Source organism: Guillardia theta, assembly GCF_000315625.1.
Source record: "Guillardia theta CCMP2712 unplaced genomic scaffold GUITHscaffold_201, whole genome shotgun sequence".
NCBI classification, from domain to species: domain Eukaryota; class Cryptophyceae; order Pyrenomonadales; family Geminigeraceae; genus Guillardia; species Guillardia theta.
In genome coordinates, this window is record NW_005434475.1 from 8279 (window position 1) to 29383 (window position 21105).

Sequence of the window (21105 nt, forward strand, 5' to 3'; positions counted from 1 at the left end):
CAGAGGCCAAGCAGACCACGCTTGTGTCGGACTGCCAGGTACTGGACTCGCACGCAGTTCCGCTAAGCGAGATTGTTGGAGTGAATGTCGAGTCAAGACCGAACCCAAGCCCTTGAACCGTAAGGCTGACAGTACCAGTTGCATGCTGGTTTGAGAAAATCGAGGTTGAATGTGCGGGCCTCTCGACGGAGAACATCTGTGTTGCCGTTCCAACGTTTACTTCGAGACTTAAAAGAAACCGATGGGTGGTTGACACGCTTGCTCCTGCAAAGCACCTCACGCTACTGTCAGACATCCAGCTCGTCGACTCGCATCCGGTTTGACCTTCGTGGGCACGGATCGTGTAATCATAAAGACCCATCCCATTTCCCAACACAGTCACACTCGTCGATCCCGTGCTTGGTGTGTTGGCGCGCAGCATGCGCGAAATGCCCGCAGCATCTATGGAAACCATTTGTGTCGAGCTCCCTACTACCTCCATGATCGTACTGGCTATCCGTCTTGTCTTCCCTGCTCCGCCAGAGGCCAAGCAGACCACGCTTGTGTCGGACTGCCAGGTACTGGACTCGCACGCAGTTCCGCTAAGCGAGATTGTTGGAGTGAATGTCGAGTCAAGACCGAACCCAAGCCCTTGAACCGTAAGGCTGACAGTACCAGTTGCATGCTGGTTTGAGAAAATCGAGGTTGAATGTGCGGGCCTCTCGACGGAGAACATCTGTGTTGCCGTTCCAACGTTTACTTCGAGACTTAAAAGAAACCGATGGGTGGTTGACACGCTTGCTCCTGCAAAGCACCTCACGCTACTGTCAGACATCCAGCTCGTCGACTCGCATCCGGTTTGACCTTCGTGGGCACGGATCGTGTAATCATAAAGACCCATCCCATTTCCCAACACAGTCACACTCATCGATCCCGTGCTTGGTGCGTTGGCGCGCAGCATGCGCGAAATGCCCGCAGCATCTATGGAAACCATTTGTGTCGAGCTCCCTACTACCTCCATGATCGTACTGGCTATCCGTCTTGTCTTCCCTGCTCCGCCAGAGGCCAAGCAGACCACGCTTGTGTCGGACTGCCAGGTACTGGACTCGCACGCAGTTCCGCTAAGCGAGATTGTTGGAGTGAATGTCGAGTCAAGACCGAACCCAAGCCCTTGAACCGTAAGGCTGACAGTACCAGTTGCATGCTGATTAGACGTCTGGGAGGCACTCTGTAGTGGAATTTGGTATGATATAGCAAAGGAAACACTCCCAACGCTCTCAAAAGTTGTGATTGAAACCTGACCACTTTTTGAACTGCCTTGCGAGAAGAAGCAGAGAATTGCAGTATCAGACCTCCATTCAGTGCTTTCACATGATGTTCCAAGGACTCTCGCTGCATTGCTTGAAGAATACAAATCGAACTGAGCGCCCAAAACAGTAGCACTGATAGAACCTGTTGAAATAGAATTTGATCTATGAATTGATGATGCGCTTGAAGTATCGAACGAAAACATTTCAGTTGAGGTTCCAAGACTCAAATGTGCAGTTACAGCAATTCGTTGTGAGCTCCTTGTAGCGAATTCGAATCGAACAGAAATTGCAGAATCTGAAGTCCATATTGTCGCTTCACTAGGCGTGAAACCGATTCGAATCTGAGCGGAAGAACTGTAAACCATGTAAGAAGAACCTTCAATCAGAATGGTAGTAGTATTTGCTTGTGCTGCATTCGTGAGGAATGTAGTACTCAACGACGGAACTTGAAAGGAAAAAATGTTTGTTGTCGTGTCCACTTGCTCCGATGCTGTAATTTCAATTCGCTTTGAATGTCCACCACCGCTGGAAACCAGGCAAAGCACATTCGTAGATGACATCCACGACGTAGATTCACAAGAAGTTGAACCAACTTTCGAGAATTGGCTGTATGAAACTCTTCCAAATTCGGATTCTCCAAAAATGGTGATAGAGGCTGTTCCAGTGGATGCTCTATTCGTTGGATGGACACCACTAAATACTGGCCTGTCAGAAGAGAATGCAAATGTTATTGTCCCCAAATTGTTTTCAGATGTAACCGCAATTAGCCTAGATCCTCCAACAAAATTTGACGATTTGCATTGCAAGTCGGAGGTTGAAACCCACATAGTTGCAGGAAAGGAAGTAAAACCAATTCTCCCTGATTGCGACGTAGAAATTGCGTCGAAATTTTGTCCAAGTATTGTGACTGAGTGTATCGTGAAAAAACCAAAATTTCCTCTGTGCAACGTAGATATTGCAGGTAAATCAGCTGAAACCATTTCAGTGCTTGTTCCAACTACAAGATTTACAGTAGAGCGAAGTCGGTGAGTAAATGCATAGGTATTTGGGGCTAAGGCTCGAACTGAAGTATCTGCACTCCATTGCGTACTTTCGTAAGATGTGTACAAAGATCTTACCCTTACAGTTGCATCAAACGATCCGAAACTGCTTCCATAAAATGTTAAACTGACACTTCCTGTTCTTGGAGCATTTTGCGCAATATTGACGCTCACACTGGGTTCATCAAATGAGAGCGAAAAGGAAGTAGTGCCAGATTGAGAAGATGTTACATAGATTTTCTTAGAATGTCCTAACCCATGATTAGAAAATCCTCTCACACTTGTGTCGGAAATCCAAACTGAGCTTTCCGAAGAAGACTGTTCCATCCTCCCACGAATCGTAGCGCCAAATTCACCAAATCCGTTACCATGAAAAGTAAAAAATAAGGATCCTGTGGTTGGAAAATTTGTCAAAGGCACGCTACTAATTATTGGATGGACGTAGGAAAAAACTTCTGAGGTGGTGCCAACTTGAAGTCCTGCAGTCATTAAAGATTTCCGCGTCTGCAACAATCCTGTGCTAATAAGTGCAGCGATGGATGTATCTGACAACCATGAAGTTGCAGCAGGAGCTGTAAAACCATACCTTGCAAAATTGGAGTTGGCATATGTTCCAAAGAACGATCCAAATACTGAAATGCTTGCTGATCCCGAGGCATGAAAATTGTTTGGCAGAATAGAGCTGATGATCGGCAGGTCGCTTGAAAGAAACACAGAAATTGTTCCCACGTTTATCCCGACGGTGATCTGTACAGCAATAGAGCCACCGATCATTAGATTTCCAAGGCACACGACCTCTGATGTTGAATGCCATTTGGTGTATTCACAACTTGTGTAACCAATCCTGGCTATGTCACAATAAGCGACTTGACCAAAGCCAGAACCAATAACATTCAATACAACGGACCCTGTGTTTGCTGTATTCGTTGTGAAGTCCCTGCTGCCGTGTAAAGTTGGAGAATCATACGAATAACCTTGAGACACGGTTCCTACCTTTTGCCCAACTGTAAGCATTGTCGCGAGGGTCGAGAATACACCAGTAGTACTCAAGCCTCTGACACTTGTTTGGGAAGTCCAAGATGTGCTTTGTTGGGAAGAAGATCCTATTCGCCCTCTTGAACTCGATGAGAATTGACCAAAATTGCTACCAAAAATGGATATGCTCGTACTTCCTGTTACAGGACGATTTCTTCCTGAAGATACACTTTCCGATGGAACATCATAAGACAACATTTCTGTGACTGTCCATGCGATTGACAAGTCAATTGTCACACTCAGATACATAGTTCCATCAATGCCTTCTGAGACTTTGCATCGAAGACTGCTGTCGGAAACCCATTGTGACGATTCGCATGCAGATCCATCGATCCTTTCACTTGGTGTTGGATCAGTAGTACCAAAGTTCAAACCTGCAACAGTCAAACTCACAGATCCACTGCCTGGAGTGTTGTAATGTCTGTCAAAAATTGGAAGAATAATTATGTAAGCCGAAACATACGAAAAGTAAGCAAATTCAGCTCCTTGCCCATCAGTAATCAATTCTACAATTTGATTTGCTCCTCGCCCCTGAGGCGTTCTAACAACAACGGTATCATAAGATGTTCGAGATTCTACTAACGCGCTAGTCCCACCAATTCGTGCCTGAACCATGATCTTAGCAGGTCCGAGATTTGAACCATAAAGGGTCACTTTTATCCCTCCCGAAATTGGTCCAAAGTCTGGGGATATTGCTGTGATTGTTGGTGTTCCTGCGAATGTAAACCATGTGCTTCCATAAATTTCCTGCTCACTTAAAGCATCTGATGATCGCCTTGCACTGACAGAAGAGTCTCCATAACCTTGATACGAAGACGGAACTTTACAGAGGAGAATTGACGACGAATCAGGTTCAGAAGACGACGAAATCACATATTGATTATTGCCTTCAAATGCAGATACAATTGAATCGTACATTCCTTTCACATTCCCTCCAGAAAACGAACAGAACGTTGAGACTGAGGAGTCAAATCCAATGCCAACTATGGTGAGCAAATATGCATCACCCAAAAACAAGTTTTTTCTGGGGAACACAGAGAGTAAAGATGATTCATATGTGAAGGAAGAACCACCCCGCATAAGAGCTTCAACAATGATTGACTTCTCTCCAATTACTAAAACATTCCTGATGCATATTCCAGAGACACATCCATTGCAGCCAATAGTTGAGCAAGCTGCAACACAAGGGAGAGAATCATATGATCCACCGGAACATAAAAATTCTGGAACGATCAGACCATTTTCGTCATAAAATGTCTTTCTTTGCAACAAGAATGATGAAGATGACGCCTTAGCTTCCGAAACCAGTTCGGGTATAAAACAAGTGATTTCATTTAAACCCACAGGGACGACTGGCTTCGAGAATACAACGGAATTTTGAGAATTTGACAAAAGCGATCTCACATTTTGATCTGTTGGAGCAAGTACATCAGAAAGAGAACCAGACACAAATCCACATATGTATTGCGAAGCCCCGGAGTAATCAAAGTTGAAACCAAATACTGTTAGTTGCAATCCACCCAGCACAGTGTCGGAATAAACACTAAGAGACGTCCAAGCATCCTTGATTGTCAAACGAAAGGGGCTACCAGAAATGTGTGGAAAATTAACAAAATCTTCAGCGGGAATGGTAGTTTTGGTAGCCAAGTAGTACTGCCAATTCAAACTGACTCCTTGAACCCCACCTGTCCCGTTCGGTTGCTTGTACTCCATCACAATGTCGTAGTACCCCCCTGCAGTCCCCAGGTAAATGGTCCCGCTGTTCTCCGTACCCTCTAAGCTCGTCCACTGATCGATCAGCATCACGTTGTCCACCCAAAGCCTCACTCGCTCTACCCAAGACCTCACCGATGCGTACATCGTGTAGACTGAAGCGAGGGGAGGGCGGACAAAGCCAGACCAACGGATACTGTATGGAGAATCTCCGGGGAGGGAAGGGAAGGGCTTTGTACCAGGAGCAGCACTAAAATCAATCGAGTATGTTAGGAGGGGGTAGCAAGCTTGCTCAGCAAAGGAATTCAGTACACAGTAGAGCAATTGCAATTGATTCAAGAGTTTGTTCGTTAGGAAAACATTCAAGTCATACAATCCAGTGATCGTTGTAATGTTGTAAGAGAAAATATATCGCCCATTGTTCAGATCTGAAATTGAATATGCAAGAACTGTATTTCTAGACTGATGAAATATAGAATATGCCTTGATCAAAAAGGTATCACCTCCTTTTCTAACCTCATTCCCGAATTCATCCTTACAAAGTACTGTAAATGTTGCAAGAAGACCAGCAATGCTAGACGAAACCCCGGCACCAACAGCTGTAATAAAAGTTGAAGCACAAGCACCTGGTTCGATGATCATCTTTGTGGGAATTGAATTGTTACCTAGCACTTGTTGATTTGTGAAATACAAGACGGGATTCAAATCTGCTCCTTGCGAAAACGTAAGGGAAAGCGTACCTTCAGATTTCTCTGTATGAACGAATCGAACCGTAAATTGATAAACTTTCCGAGGTTGAATAAGAATATCCAAGGTGACAGTAGTAAGATTTTCCATCGATGCCGATGTCCTTGCAATGTGCTCTCCGTTGAGGATTACACTTGACATTCCATCGGATCTCAAAGCTAGATTAAAAATTCCTTGTTCTTGTACAAAGAGGTATCCTGACCATTCAATGCATCGTGAATTTAAAGGTGAACTTCGAAAGATGCGCACTTCTGGCACAATTTCATTGTAAAATGGAGTCTGGCATGAAGAATCCAGAAAATAGATTGCTTGTAAACCATAATCCATCAAGCATGAGAGGTACACATTGTAGTCGCCAGATCGAGTCGCAGTAATAGACAAATAGTCAACTGATGAATTATTTGAATCAAACAGGTAAGCTGAATGTAAGGAGGCATCTCCGACATACGATTGAGGCTCGATTTGAATTAAAACAGGTATCATGTCAAGTCTGTCAATCTGATTTCCAAATCTATCTAGGAAATTCACCTGAAAATATAACAAAGATGGACTTGTAGCTTCAAAATCAGATAAATTGGTATACGAGAGTGATGCGCACACTTTCCCTGGAAATATACTCAGATTGAAAGGCAACTTCTCAGATACTAATTGATGCGAAAATAAATAACGGAAATCTACTTTTGTTTTGTACATCAAAAATCCTGAAAATTCCAGAAGTAATCCCTGCTGCCCCCCTGTCCCGTTCGGTTGCTTGTACTCCATCACAATGTCGTAGTACCCCCCTGCAGTCCCCAGGTAAATGGTCCCGCTGTTCTCCGTACCCTCTAAGCTCGTCCACTGATCGATCAGCATCACGTTGTCCACCCAAAGCCTCACTCGCTCTACCCAAGACCTCACCGATGCGTACATCGTGTAGACTGAAGCGAGGGGAGGGCGGACAAAGCCAGACCAACGGATACTGTATGGAGAATCTCCGGGGAGGGAAGGGAAGGGCTTTGTACCAGGAGCAGCACTGAAATCGATGGATGAATGATCTACCGTGCTCAACGAATATCCAAACTCCTGTGCATATGTAATCATTTGTAGACCTCCAGACTGTGGGATTTCAATAAAAAGATTTGAAGTTGTGGCCTTGGTCGGGCTTGCCATTTCTATAGAATAAGTTTTCAAATCATTTGATGACTTAACTATTCCGTGAGTCATTCTTTCATTCTCTATATTCAATTTCATGTATACAATTACACTTTGAGGTTCCACAGGGCTATTTCCGTATGCATCAAATAGAACAACAGTGAAGAATGATTTCGAGCCAGCTGTCGCGATAGAAATGAAGGATGTCACGATAGAGAATTGAAATAAATTTGGCAGAATCCGTAAGTCAAGTTTCACAATATCGTTAACCGAAGGGTAAGCGCTTAAATATTTAGTTGGAACCACTTGGAAATCAAAATATTCCGAGGTGTTAGCAATCGACCATTCGAGTTGGCAAAAGCAAGCAGCAGATTTGCCTCTCTTGTAAAACAATTCTGTGTATGCAAAAGTTTGATTATTGACGTATAAGCTTCCAAGTGGTAAAAGGCCTGATAAACTTGACCATTGATCGATTATTAGATTGTTGTCAATCCACAATTGAACCCTGTCACTTGGATACTGCAATCGAATTTGAAAGAAGAACTTTGCAGATACATACAGAGAAATGATTCCCTGCCATCTTAATGTTGAAGATTTCACGAAATCTGCTTTCAGATCAGACCAAGATATCTGTACTGATCTCTCCTGGGAAGAAGAATCATATAATTCCTGATATTGACCATCTTTTAAAATTGAAAGCGTCAAGCCACTACCATTGAAGAAATAGATCCAGGGTCTGGCATACGTGCTACTGACGGAATATAACAATTCAGAAATGTTGCTGGTAAGTTGTCGATCATATCCCAGAATCAAGTTTTCGTTTTGGTCAACCATTAGACTGTGGAATTCTGTATTATTTATGACAGAACCAAATTGGTCCCGCAAAGATATTCGAATGAACGAAGGTGATCCTGCAGTGGCAAGTGATAAACCTTGTCCAGCCATCAAACTATTGGAAAATGATACTGAAGTCGTAGCCACAAAAATTTCATAATCGAGTAATGATCCATTGAGATTGATAAATAGCATATAATTCATGTTTCCCACATCATTCACTGCAAAGGATATGATTCCTTCAACTCCAAATTGGCAATCAAATGATTGATTGATATATTTGGATTTCGGAACTTCAACTTCAACGAAGTAATTTTGACAAGAAATATTGTTTTGAAACTCATCCCTTGCAATAATTTGAAGGATTGAAACAACCCCAGCCGTCACTGTCGAGAGACCATCTCCTGTAACAACACTTTGATTCCTGTCCAATTTGTTCGGACTGAAATATAACGAAGAATCAAAAGTCAATACACCATAGAAGAATTCAATGGACGTGCTGTTAAACGACAATCCCTGCTGCCCCCCTGTCCCGTTCGGTTGCTTGTACTCCATCACAATGTCGTAGTACCCCCCTGCAGTCCCCAGGTAAATGGTCCCGCTGTTCTCCGTACCCTCTAAGCTCGTCCACTGATCGATCAGCATCACGTTGTCCACCCAAAGCCTCACTCGCTCTACCCAAGACCTCACCGATGCGTACATCGTGTAGACTGAAGCGAGGGGAGGGCGGACAAAGCCAGACCAACGGATACTGTATGGAGAATCTCCGGGGAGGGAAGGGAAGGGCTTTGTACCAGGAGCAGCACTAAAATCCATTGTGGCATTTGAAGCACTGGCAAAGTTATCCATGAATTCGAAAGTGTAGTATGTGGCAGTCAGTTCACCGGAATACAAAATGTAACCTAGCAGGTCGATGACTCCAGCTCTTGTAATGCTAAAATTGCCAACTACCATCCCATTTTCATGCTGTAGTGACGACACCTTCGAAGGCAAAGACTGACTTGTTGCTACTGAAGCCCAACTCAACATGGTAGCATCATAATGATTGCCGAATTGGTCGAATGCTTGAACCGTAAAAGCATATGCAACACCGACTGTTCCAAAACTGCCAGTCGACCAATTTACAGTTGTTTTGGGGGCAAAGACAGCACTTGGAGCAACGAAGGACCAATAGCTAGTTGAACAAATCATGTTCGTGACACTCAATAGGCTCAGTAGAGGAATTGCAGGCACTTGGAAGCCTCTGCTTTCCCAGGTAAGTGAAATTTCATCATTTTTTGATAAGAATAGCAAATTTCCATTGAGTGCATAGTAAGTGTCTTGATTTAAAAATAAAGAAGAAACGTATGTTATATTCCTCTTGACCTTGCCTTTGAAAATATATAAATTATCAACAGAAATGCTAGCATCTATTTGATCCTTGCCATCACTGGTATTAGATGATATCAACAAAGAGAAGCCAACCAAATGAGACCATTGAGATTCCAAATATCCAGAAAGTCTGACTTGCCGAGTATCCTCTTCCAAAACAAACGACAAGGCTGGAAGTAATTTGTTTGAACTTGTGAGGCCGAATCCAGCATCCGAAAGGCTGTAGAATGTTGCAGAGATCACTTCTCTGACAACATTCATGAATTCCAACATGTAGAACCCAGATTGATTCAGGGTGTGATGGAATCCAAAAGAGCAATTAAAAATTGTGCAAGACGAAGTGACTGCAACAAAATTATTCTCTCTCTCCAATTCAGTGAACAGAGGACCCCTCGCTCTCATCAAAACGTCGTAAGGCATTGCATCTAAGACATTCATCTCATCTCGGAATCGCAAGCTGAATGAAATCTTGCTCCCAGCTTCAAGCAGCGAAAGAGAATTCCCGGAACATGAACTGCTAATGGACTCTTGATGATATGATGAACGATGAGAAATTGGAAAACTAAGAGATGAAAGGAAAACTTTTCCATACAAGTATTCTGTTGCAATAGCTTCAATTGCAGATGTACCATTTTGCTTCCAACTGAAAATTATTCCCTGCTGCCCCCCTGTCCCGTTCGGTTGCTTGTACTCCATCACAATGTCGTAGTACCCCCCTGCAGTCCCCAGGTAAATGGTCCCGCTGTTCTCCGTACCCTCTAAGCTCGTCCACTGATCGATCAGCATCACGTTGTCCACCCAAAGCCTCACTCGCTCTACCCAAGACCTCACCGATGCGTACATCGTGTAGACTGAAGCGAGGGGAGGGCGGACAAAGCCAGACCAACGGATACTGTATGGAGAATCTCCGGGGAGGGAAGGGAAGGGCTTTGTACCAGGAGCAGCACTGAAGTAGGGTTGTTCCAGCATTGCTAAAGTTGAATTGAATGAGATTGAGCTAGTATTGACTGAAATGCTGACGTTTAAACCTCCTTGTTCGCTATACCAAATTATTACGTTCTTTGCAGATCCCCCATCCAGTGATACATAACTGCCGAGAGATATGCTCTGCCTTGTGTCGAATAGATGGTTTAGGGTAAAGGTGCTTCGGTTAAAGAACTGAACCTGAAAAATTAATTCATGGCTTGTTTTAGTGACTATATTGCCATATTCATCTCTCAGTGATATCTGAAAATACGAGTCTATGAAAGGATTTGAAGGTACAAGAATTGGCCGTAAGACAGAGGATTTGGATAGGACAACATTCGATGGAGCAACTGTTACATTGAAATCCATCAAAAAGAATTTTTCATCAAATAAAAATGAATTGTTTACTTCTGTAGCAGTAGAATTTCCATAAATCCAAAGCAACTTGTTATTAGACAGAATATCCAAAGTAGATGCATATATTTTGACCTGATACACTTCCTTACTAGACAAGAAAACATGTTTTTGATGCAAGGGACAGGAAGTGAAAATAGATATTTCTCCAACCCAGATTTCGAAACAAGCGCTGCTTGTAACGTTGGTTTCAAGGAAGATTGAAAAATATTCGGATATGGGTACAGAAAGGAAACCGATCCACGATGCAGTACTTGATGTGTAATTCCACTTTCGAGGCGTAAAAGATTTCAAAAGATATAACGAAATCGTCTCTGCACCAGATAAAGAAGGAAAAATAGACACTTCATACAATCCTCTCTCACAGCTTGGAAGTTCCAAAAGTCTCTTGTTGCTTTCATATTCCATGGAGAAGGATAATTTTCTATCAATAAAGTTTCCATAAACATCTGTGCACGTTATGGCAAAAGTCACAGGAATCCCTGCTGTCAAAATGCTTTGCCTTGTACCAACTTGATAACATCTGTTCAAATCGTTGGATGCGACTGTCACATTGACGTAATTCGATGTCAACAAAGAGGACCAAAATCTAAAATCGGCAAGCTTTTGTTTGGACTCATCTTTGAGACGAAGACCAAACTTGAAATCCACCAAACTCTCGAATTGAAACGATTTCATTTCGAAGCGATATGGGTGACCAACCTCCAAATATAGTGTGTAGATCAAATTCGTTGGATCCAATGTTCGATATAAATATTCACATGTATCGACTTCAAAGAAATCACTTATCAATATCAAAACACATGCATTTGTAGATATTGAAACTTCGTAGGTGGAAGTATCTTCGACCAATAGAACTCCTGACCACTGAATGCTTTTTATTTTCGTTTGGAGCTGATTTTCAACATTCAATTGGTCTATGAAATCAGGGAAGGATGAATGGATCTGACTCAATAATGGATGTTCGAAATTGTAATCTCCATAATATGTTGCATGTAATCCTGTCAAATTGGAAAACAGAACATCCACTTGGAAAGAGCCGCTGCGAGTGAAGACTAACCATATTGTACTCAAAGATGGATTCTCTGTACTGATGCTGTTTAAATGCAAGCCATCGGAGTCGAAGATATGGGTTCTTATTCGGAAGTAAGGAATTGCACTTAAAAAATTCCCGAAAGAATCCTTGAAAACGATCCCAAACTGACAAGCTTCGCCTGCGGAAATGGAGGTGACACTTAAATTATACAAAACCGCAGTTGAAATCATACTAGAAGAATGAATCTGAAGACTAAGGGGTGAATTGTTCATCTCTGAAAAAACCAACAAAGCATTTAACACTCCCCTTGTCGAATTTGGATAAATCCAAGACAAAGAAGTTCCCTGCTGCCCCCCTGTCCCGTTCGGTTGCTTGTACTCCATCACAATGTCGTAGTACCCCCCTGCAGTCCCCAGGTAAATGGTCCCGCTGTTCTCCGTACCCTCTAAGCTCGTCCACTGATCGATCAGCATCACGTTGTCCACCCAAAGCCTCACTCGCTCTACCCAAGACCTCACCGATGCGTACATCGTGTAGACTGAAGCGAGGGGAGGGCGGACAAAGCCAGACCAACGGATACTGTATGCAGTGTCTATTGGAATGCAGTGGAACAAGGATTGTAACAAATTTCCACTGAAATCAATATGAGGTTCAATTTGAGAATGTAATGCTTGTCTGGATTCTGTAACATAGAATGTCGCAAAAATTCCAGTACCGATTGGATATCTCACGTGCAGGTCTACTAAACCTGTTAAATTGTAACGAAATGCGATGTGATATGGGCAAAAGATTGTATTCTTCATCAAAATGCTGAAATCTTCATGAACGGCAGACCGCAAAAATACGTGCAAATTCCAAGAATTTTCTGGAAATTGAAGCTCATTTCCGAAGGTGTCAGTGAAAAGCAAGCAGAAAGAGATACTGTTTCCTGCAAAGAGCGTTGACAAATTCGGCAAACTTACTGAGACCGATGAAACATTATTATTTGGAGACACATATATGTTGAAAGAGGGGTACTCTCTTTGATGCATCATTTGAAAGATTGATATTCTGTAAAAGCCACTTACTGTAAAAGTATACTCCATTCGTGATCGAAGTTCAGTGCAATCTTGAAATACTGAGGAAGTGACAAAATTGCGGAATCCGGCTTGCCTTTGTTCAAGCAAAAGTTTGCAATTGTACAAATGATGAGCTGAATCACTAATTCCAAAATAGTCACGAACGAAAAACCAAAATGTGCTCGGCACTCCGACTGTTAACAGGGAAGCTCCAGATCCAAGGGTAATCAAGGATTCCCGACGAGCTATCACTGATATCACATTGACTTTCAGTGGGCTCCCATCGATAAAAAGTAGATCATTTTGAGAATTTTTCAAGGCAACCCAGAGATGATATGTGCCTTGCCGAACTGGCAACCACTTGAAACTGCATGTGCTATTTTTACACGACATCCGATGGGCAGACGTCTGAATTATTCCAGAATTTGGAGAAAATCTAGACTCTCGGAAATGAATCAGTAGAAAGCAATCGGTAATTGCAACATTCAATCTACCAATGATCCTCCACAGAGTGAAAATATGACAAAATCTGCCGGAAATAATCGTTTGTGGACAATCACTTTGAATCATTAAGTTTCGTGCCATGTCTCTGATGCTTAACTTTGGAGTTCTTGTAGAAGCGTCAGAGAAGAAACTGTAGGCCTGCTGCATATCCGAGGAACTCATCAGATTTCTAAACCAGCTTGCACGTTCAGGATGTCTTTGAGACCAAGAAATGTCTATCTGTCTATTGCCATCATAATCAATCGATGAATTTTTTTGTTTGACGGAAACAACAAATGGGCTTCCTAGAATGTGCTCATGGGCACAACAAAAGTTTTCATTCGCAATGCATGTAGCTGTTCTGTTGCCATGTTCTGGAAACCATTTGAGAAAAAAATGTCTGGAACTAGTATTTGGAAAGTAGAAAAGAAAAGTATAGTACCTCAAGCCTTGCATCTGGAAAGAAGGTCACAACCAAGAAGTGACTCAAGATGAAATTTTGATTTACCCGAAAATATCCCTGATTACAACCGTGCCCTTGACATGAGGCTGGAGGGATAATCAATCGTCCGTCAAGATATAGCATGGAACCATCAGATGCCGTGAAAACGTATTCGGTAGATTCAAAATTTCTCAAGAATCCTTGCAATCTCACACTTCCTGGAAATGTTCTTTGCTTGCACGCGGTTTCAAAATCAAAGAGCCGAGATCCGACCACATGTCTAAATGAATCGTCGTAAAACGTGGCCCAGAGTCGTCCACCTGCAAAAACTCCATCAGACAAACCCAAATAATTCAAACACATTCTACATTTTAGAGTCTGGACGTCAAGGAGGCTTTTTCCAGCTTCTGGTACTTTGTATCTGACGTTGCTTTCCGCCTTGGATATGACGTAACTCAAAAAGGTTCTTGAATTTCCTTGCAAAGTTGCAATAAATTGATCATTTCTTGATTGGATTGAAAAGTATTGCTGTCCCGAGATATGACCTTGAAAGTTTGAAAGGAACCTGCAGTAGCCAGTGAAATGGCACTTCCGTGCGCTGTGCTCATACTTGCACATACTTCTTCGTGTAAAAAATAATCGGACATCAGCGTTGGCAAGCAGAGGATTATCAGCAAAACGCTTTCTTTGTTCATGATTAGGAATGAAATCTCATGACATTCAAGGAGAAATTTCGTTCAAGAGATCTCATAGCAGCGAAGGTGCACATGACGCGATCCTCAACTGCTCGCCCATCCTGCTTGAGATTTCACTCAACATACCACGTACAGAACGTCTCCTTCCTTTTCACGCTCTATGAATATCCTCGTTCATAAGTACCCCATTCTTCACCTCAAAATTCATTATCAAAGCACCGGTAAAAAAATATTAAAAAATACTGTGCCCAGGTCGTTCTTTCTCCCGTGCAGGCGCCGCTCCAGCCGCCACTGACCTTGGCACGGGCCCGGTCACCGGGTGTCACTGCCACTGCCAGTTGAGTAACAGCCTTGATTTAACTCAACTCAGTTGAGTAAAGAGTAGCTTGATTTAACTCGACTTTGAGAAAAGAAGTGCCTTGATTTAACTCAACTTGTGCCTTGATCATCAATTTGAGTTCAAGTTGAGTAAAGAGTTGTTACCGGACGGTTGAACTCACGGTCCGGTCACGGGTGACTTTTTACCGGCCGCCCGGCCGACGGTACGGTCCGATCAGTCGGAGGCTCAGTACCCGGTGGTGCCATGGAGCTTGGGCCGGCCTGCCGCAGAGAATTAAGAGAGGTGATAGGAGATTCCGAAGTTCAGTGGTACAGATGATAGGGGATGCCTGGTCCTAGGAACTACCGTAGTACCACTACCGGTACTCTACGCTTCTTACCGTCGATCCAACGCTTCCTGTCGAGTTGATACCGTACAGCTGCTGAGTCCCTTGGCCCGGGGCGGCCAGAGTCCCGGGGCAGTACGCGGTCAACCGTGCCACCGCTGCCGTGACCGCGGCCGGGTTTCGGCCCGGGGTCGTACTCAGTCACGGTGGGATGCCAGTCGGACAGTCCGGTGACGCACTGCCGCGTGACACTGGCCCGCAGTCCGATCGGCAGGATAAGGGCCCCCCCGGACCGTCACTGGATGGCAAAAAGCTGTCTTTTTTCTTCTCGCCGTGCGGGCACGGTAACTTGAACCCACAGGCTCCGGGCCGGCCACAAGCTGGCTACCGTAGCCAGCTTGTCTAGGTAGCTAGTATTTCAAGGCTTTCCTCACTGCACTAACCCGTCCGCCCCTGGGCGCAACGGGTCGGCATAAGGCGTCCGATCACAGTATCGGCTGGACTCCGGACTTGACTGATTGCCAATTTGGGCCACGATCGTTGATGGCCGGAAGAGCGGAAGCGACTTCCGCCCGTCCGAGGCTCCCGACACCTCCGGGCGCCGCCTCACCTGGCCTGGGCAGGCTTTGTGACAGGCCGCGCAGGCTTGATTGAATCGCAACTATTACTTGCTAGAACCCTTTGACACTGCGGCATGACACTGTGACGAAACCGTTGAAAAAATGAAAGTGCGCCGCTGTAACCGGAGTAGGCAACGGACTCCTTGTAAGCAACGGACTCCACATGAGATACCATGAATTTGAGGGTGACTTTCAATCACCTAGAAATGAAACATATCTGAGGGCTTTTAAAGGAGGGTATATTGAAGGTCTGAAAACAGCTAGGTAAACAAACTAGACCCATCATAAAGATACATTCAGAAATGATTGGATTCCCTGCTCAATACCCGAAGTTATCGTTCTGGGTCATCACCTGACATGCCCGTAAGCCCCCTCACCAGCCCCATCCTTCGACTGTCATGTGAGCTCCCCGCACTCCACGCTGCCCCGGCGGGGCCCTGCCTTATCTCCCCCCGTTCCCCTGCGCCCTTGCCTCTGGCCACTTCTCCTTCCCCTCTTCGCTCCTGCGATCTTTCCACCGCCCTACCCCTGCCGCCCTCCATCCCCTTCAGCTTACCTTGGATGCAGCCGAAGAAGGCTCCTGGGCTCCGATCTGTTGCCAGACGTTCACTCGCTTCTGTTTCTGCTCCATCACACGCGTTGTGTCAGACTGCCTCATGGCTCTGGCGTGCCTCTTGCTCGTCTTACTGTTAACCCCTTCCTCCCTCCTTCCAGCAGCCTCCCCCCTCCGCCCCTTCCCCCCCTTCCCCCCAACAACCATCTCTCCTGCCCCATTCTGCTCTCCTGAGCAGCCCTACCCTTTCAACCCCCTCCTCCTCTCCCCCCTCCCGGGCCCCCTTTCCGTCCTCCCTTCAGGACCTCCATGATTGTTGCAAGATGCAGAATATTTACCTTCTGCGTCATAGAAATTGGAAGCTTCCCATTTTCGATGATCTTTTCATGATATTGTTATGTTACGCAAGGAAATGATGGCAAGATTGATACCTGAATCACGCTCAAAACGAAGCAAAATGCAAGGGTTGACAAGGATGCCCAAGTGAAGTTTCTGGACATCTGCAGAGATATTTAGTCTTGTGTCATCGTACATTCAGGGTTTCTTCTTCATCATCATGATCTCTTTCTTCCTCGACTTGTTCACTCGTTCTCATTTTCCCTCCATCGCCTTCTCAATCAACGCGAAGAGGCACAGAATCGTAGGGGAGAGAAGCTCGTTATGAAAACCGTTACATCGGTGAACTGTGGTTCCAAGGCCAGTAGTAGTCAAACTGCTCCCGAGGGTTCAGCCGGGCCCCGGGACCGCCTATCCTCTAGCGTGCATTTGAGCAGCATGGCAGATGTTATCTTAGTTGGTGGCATGCAGATGCGCAGGCTGGACTTGGGAGCGATAAGAAAGAAGATCCATATTGCTCTTGGACCCGAGAAGATGAGGAGGTGAATGGCTATCCTGTGCTGCTATCTCAAAAATTCTGATCGCAATTTCGTCGCCTTTCGCCAGTTACTGGGATATAGTACGACGCTTCACTCAATTTCGGCTGTCCAAAGAAGAGCTCGACGTGAGTGCAAGGGAAGTTCTAGGCCCTGACAATGTTTCTCTCCACAACAACCTCATCCGAGCAATATTCCAGAATGCTGTTGTCGGTAAGTCAGGCTGATGCTTTTGAAAAGGTTGGTTCCGACAGTTGCACCAGGAACAGTGAACCCGCCAGAGGTTGAAGTCGTGCCTGCTCCTTTCCCTGATGATTCCGAGCCCACAAGGTGGGTGTAAATTAATTGTGCATTGCAATATCTGATCTTTCTTGGTTCGACGGTAATAGACCAAACAAGAAGTCCAAGAAGAAGGTTACTATTGCTACTTCAAGCAACCAAATTTCACAAAAAGACAGGGGCATGCAGTAGCAACAGGCCAAGCCAATGCCTTGGGGGCACAAGGGAAGCTCTCTATTTTGCAGCGCCGAGATGTGGTATGACATGTCAAATCGATGAGCTCTGAATATGACTGTTATCCATTTTCAGGAACGCCCGTCACATGAGACAATCTGGTTGAATGCTCACGAAACCCATCGCACACAATGGAAAATATGTATGTCTTTGAGAATTCATGATGTATTGCTCAATCGCATCAATAAGGTGATGGCGCTGATCTGTATGATGAATCTTTGGAACTTCCTTCCATTGTTGATGTCCGAAATGCTTTAAAACGAAGGTATGTAAAGTTTTTACACTTGCGTAAGCTAATGTTGATCAAGCCTTGCGGGTTTTATTTGACTGAGTGTGTAGGTGTCAAGAATGCAATCTTACGTTCGAACAAGACACGGTTGAATGCTTGCATGTCAGCCTCGAGAGATATATGAAGAATATGGTGAGCGAAAACTCTGCAAAGCAAGGTTTCATGTACCTGGCAGATATCTACCTTGTCAACAATCTCCAAGCTAAGAAGAGGAGTATGCAAGCATGAAGCAGACAAGGTGAGAAATGACCTCACATTATGGCTCTGAAACCGGGAAATGAAGGAAGATAATTGGATCACGATAACTCCAAGCGATCTTCTGACAGCGTTCAACCTAGAACCGTGAGTGCTACATTAATCCACTGGTCTGCTGAATGGCGTTTGATGGAAAATTTGTAGACAATTGCTTGGGAACGATTGGTCTCTGAATGCTGAACGCATTACGATTATTCAACAATTTTAGTGTCGTCAAAGTCTTTCAAAAGGTAATGAGGGAGACGCTAAGAATTTTTTTCATGATCTGAGTCGTAATAATCCAAAAAGGAAGTCATTCAAAAATCTAGAGATATCTTGGACCACGCGTGCAGTTCCAGCACCCATCAATCTATGTGCGTTTTCACTGTGACAAGGCCAATGGAGAGGGGTATCCATCTGAGAATGAAGGGTACACCATTATGACCAAGTTGGGAATTCGTAGGGTGATGTCAATTGAGAGTTTGCGGACTGGGAGAACAATCATTAATACATTGGGGATTCGGATGTACCTGAATTGCTGCAGACAGCTCTGACAACCAGATTTGATGATCCTCTCCGTTTTGCACCTCAAAGAGAAGTACCTCCAGCATTGTGATGAAGCAGAAGATCTTTGCAACAAGAGATACCTGTCCGTGATTGTCTTCAATATGCACATGCATTCTTGTCAATTTGAAGTCCTCTTCTTGCACTGTTTGATTGACTATCTATGGAATCCTCGTAAGCCCAGCATTGGTAGTCCCACTCATTAGTTTTACCGAAGCCTCAAGCAGCTGAATCAATATAGCACTTTCGTATTGCATTGGCTCTACCAAGAGTGGAGGTAGTTCTTGTGCTCCATAAGCCTCATGCTGATGATAATGAAAAGAAAGCTTATCCATAATCAATGAACCTGGCTCTGTTGTCTTTTGACCGGTGTCATGGTTCCATCAGGGAGAGTCTGTAAAGTTTCACACAGATCAGATGAAATGTTTTGTTTACCTTGGTACGAATTCTGGTGCCAAGCAAGATATCGTTAAAGAGAAATAGTAACAAATGGCTCTCCGGACCTGTTCTCGTCGAGTTATGGTTGCAGGCTTCATTGCAGTAAATACAGAATTTACCATCATGTTGCAATCCATCCGTGTTGATTGCACACGTACACGTAGTATAGGAGATTGCTTTTACCTGAAAGCACTAGGTATATGCACAAAAGTAGATCATCAAAACCTTTTTACTCCGGATAAGTCGGCGATGAGGTTTTACTAACGCAAATGCAATGTCTCCTGTAAACTTCAATTTCTGTGAGACACCCAGTACCAGCGGCGGAGAAAATCTAGCAAGTTACCTGTCTAGAAAGCTGTAGCAGTCTTAGCATGGAGTGACAATCTCTCTGAATATGACTGTCACTGAGACCACCGATTAGTTCAAGTATTTAACAACTTACTTTACGATAACGAAGCTGTCCAACTATTTGCAGTCCATTCTTGACATGGATTTGGATCTGGACTTCGAATCAAGGAGTCTGAAGGACAAAATCATGCGCAGCGGACCATGGAATGCCTTCGATCATGGTGCATAAGTAAATCACGTAGCCTTGCAAATCTGCGGTTGGATTGATCCAATCAACCAATGGGCCAAAGGCATAGACTCAAAGGATAATTCACTTCGACAGAGAAGCGTCGAGGTGCTCAACTGGGTCTATGTACAGGAACAGACTTACTGATATGATATACATCTCATTCCTAATCAGCAACTTACCCATAAAGTTAGAAATGAGAGATTTTTCCATTGAGCATTCCAGCCCTGTATACAGTACATGTGAACGATTAAAGACATTGGGATATTCTACGTACCTGCCATCCAAAGTTCGAATCCATCATGCTGACGAAATTCGAATAGCCGAAGCATGGCCTATCCAGAAATGGTTTTTCACAACACATTTCAAACAACAATCAGGAAATAACTTTTAGACCTGTGGAAAGTTTGATGTATACTGGCTCAAGGCAACGAGAAGTCTTTCATTCACTTGGAGAATCTTTTTGAGATCTAGACGAGGAATTCCTAATGTACAATCAGCGATCTGTCAGCAACAGGCAAGAATTTACCAGCAATGCAAGCAGCTACAGAATTTAATTGATGGAGCACAATACTGCGCAGCTCAGTAAAATTACCTGTACACGCGATGTGACAAAGACAAACACATATTTGATCTTTTTCACCAAACATAACCGCAAGATCTCTTGGTGTGATCTGCGGAAAGTTCGGAACGTAAATCTTGCCAAGTTCAAATGTTGGTTCTAATGTGTTGCACTCCAAATTGCTTGAAGCTCTCTGCAATCAAAGAATTTCAGCAAACCCCCCCCTTATCATCATTCGAATGTCATGTCTTACTTTTTCTAGGGGTACCCACACAGTACGGTATAAATGATCGAGAGACATGTAAAATGTTTTTTGACTCTTTGCAATGTCCATAAGTTGCACGACAATTGGCTTGATTTTCATCCAATGAATACCCCATACCATCTTTCGTAAGAACCTCAAGATAACGAGTCCTGCACACCTTCTCTTTATCGCATCTCGAATACAATGCTTTACAGGCCCGGGAAATGACAAACATGTTCCAAAAAGCATTTTTCTCACAGACCACCCTCGAAAACATGCTTGCAATTTTCGAATCAAGTGCTCATGATCTTTGTCTACGATGGCATTCAGCCTTTGTAATATCAGTGCCGATGATGCAGAGCCATCAACATCATTGTTTCGTCCAAACTCGCCTTTGCCAACGTGAAACGAGATGAAATTAGTCACGAAACAAATACAAATGTGTACATCTATTGATGCAGATCTGTACGGAATATCGTTTCTTAGCTCACAGGGAATAGGAAGAATTGATCTTTTTGACGACCACAATAGTCTGAGTTTGCCCTTGAGCTCCTTTTGACTGAAAGGATTGTCATAGTGTTCAAGGTTGGCAAAACCAAGAACATTTTTACCCAACAACTCCTCAGATATTCCTTCCTTTGAAAGACATCGTTTTCTATGACGCTCTACTAACATGCAAATTCTGTGTGCATGGGAAATCAAAACTGGCAGAACCTTTCTCGT

At 44.0% G+C, this 21105-nt stretch overlaps 2 protein-coding genes across 2 annotated transcripts; one reads left to right on the forward strand and one right to left on the reverse strand.

The window, feature by feature from the left end:
- Positions 1 to 16846: 16846 nt before the first annotated feature.
- GUITHDRAFT_166583 (hypothetical protein) lies at positions 16847 to 18229 on the forward strand (the record flags this gene model as incomplete). The annotated part of the gene is made up of 11 exons (XM_005819864.1): positions 16847 to 16970; positions 17035 to 17177; positions 17228 to 17294; positions 17354 to 17378; positions 17423 to 17500; positions 17553 to 17619; positions 17667 to 17742; positions 17817 to 17898; positions 17942 to 18004; positions 18050 to 18108; positions 18166 to 18229. Exons 1-11 carry the CDS (start codon positions 16867 to 16869, stop codon positions 18227 to 18229), a joined length of 828 nt encoding a protein of 275 aa, XP_005819921.1. The 5' UTR covers positions 16847 to 16866.
- A 33-nt stretch (positions 18230 to 18262) lies between these two features.
- Positions 18263 to 19271, reverse strand: GUITHDRAFT_156193 (hypothetical protein). The gene is made up of 8 exons (XM_005819865.1): positions 19228 to 19271; positions 19122 to 19185; positions 19000 to 19067; positions 18911 to 18958; positions 18777 to 18869; positions 18648 to 18725; positions 18531 to 18602; positions 18263 to 18489 (listed from the first exon to the last, which is right to left on the reverse strand). The coding sequence occupies exons 4-8, from the start codon at positions 18938 to 18940 to the stop codon at positions 18439 to 18441; spliced, it is 324 nt and encodes a 107-aa protein (XP_005819922.1). The 5' UTR covers positions 18941 to 18958; positions 19000 to 19067; positions 19122 to 19185; positions 19228 to 19271; the 3' UTR covers positions 18263 to 18438.
- Between the last annotated feature and the right edge of the window lie 1834 nt (positions 19272 to 21105).

What these genes read in the sequence shown, in the direction of transcription:
- GUITHDRAFT_156193 (XM_005819865.1), bottom strand. Translation starts at nt 18,940, where the DNA reads ATGACACCGGTCAAAAGACAACAGAGCCAG. An exon ending in TTGAAGACAATCACGGACAG is followed by an intron (nt 18,603 to 18,647) that starts GTATCTCTTGTT and finishes ACAATGCTGGAG; the next exon opens with GTACTTCTCTTTGAGGTGCA. An exon ending in AGCTGTCTGCAGCAATTCAG is followed by an intron (nt 18,490 to 18,530) that starts GTACATCCGAAT and finishes TTGTTCTCCCAG; the next exon opens with TCCGCAAACTCTCAATTGAC.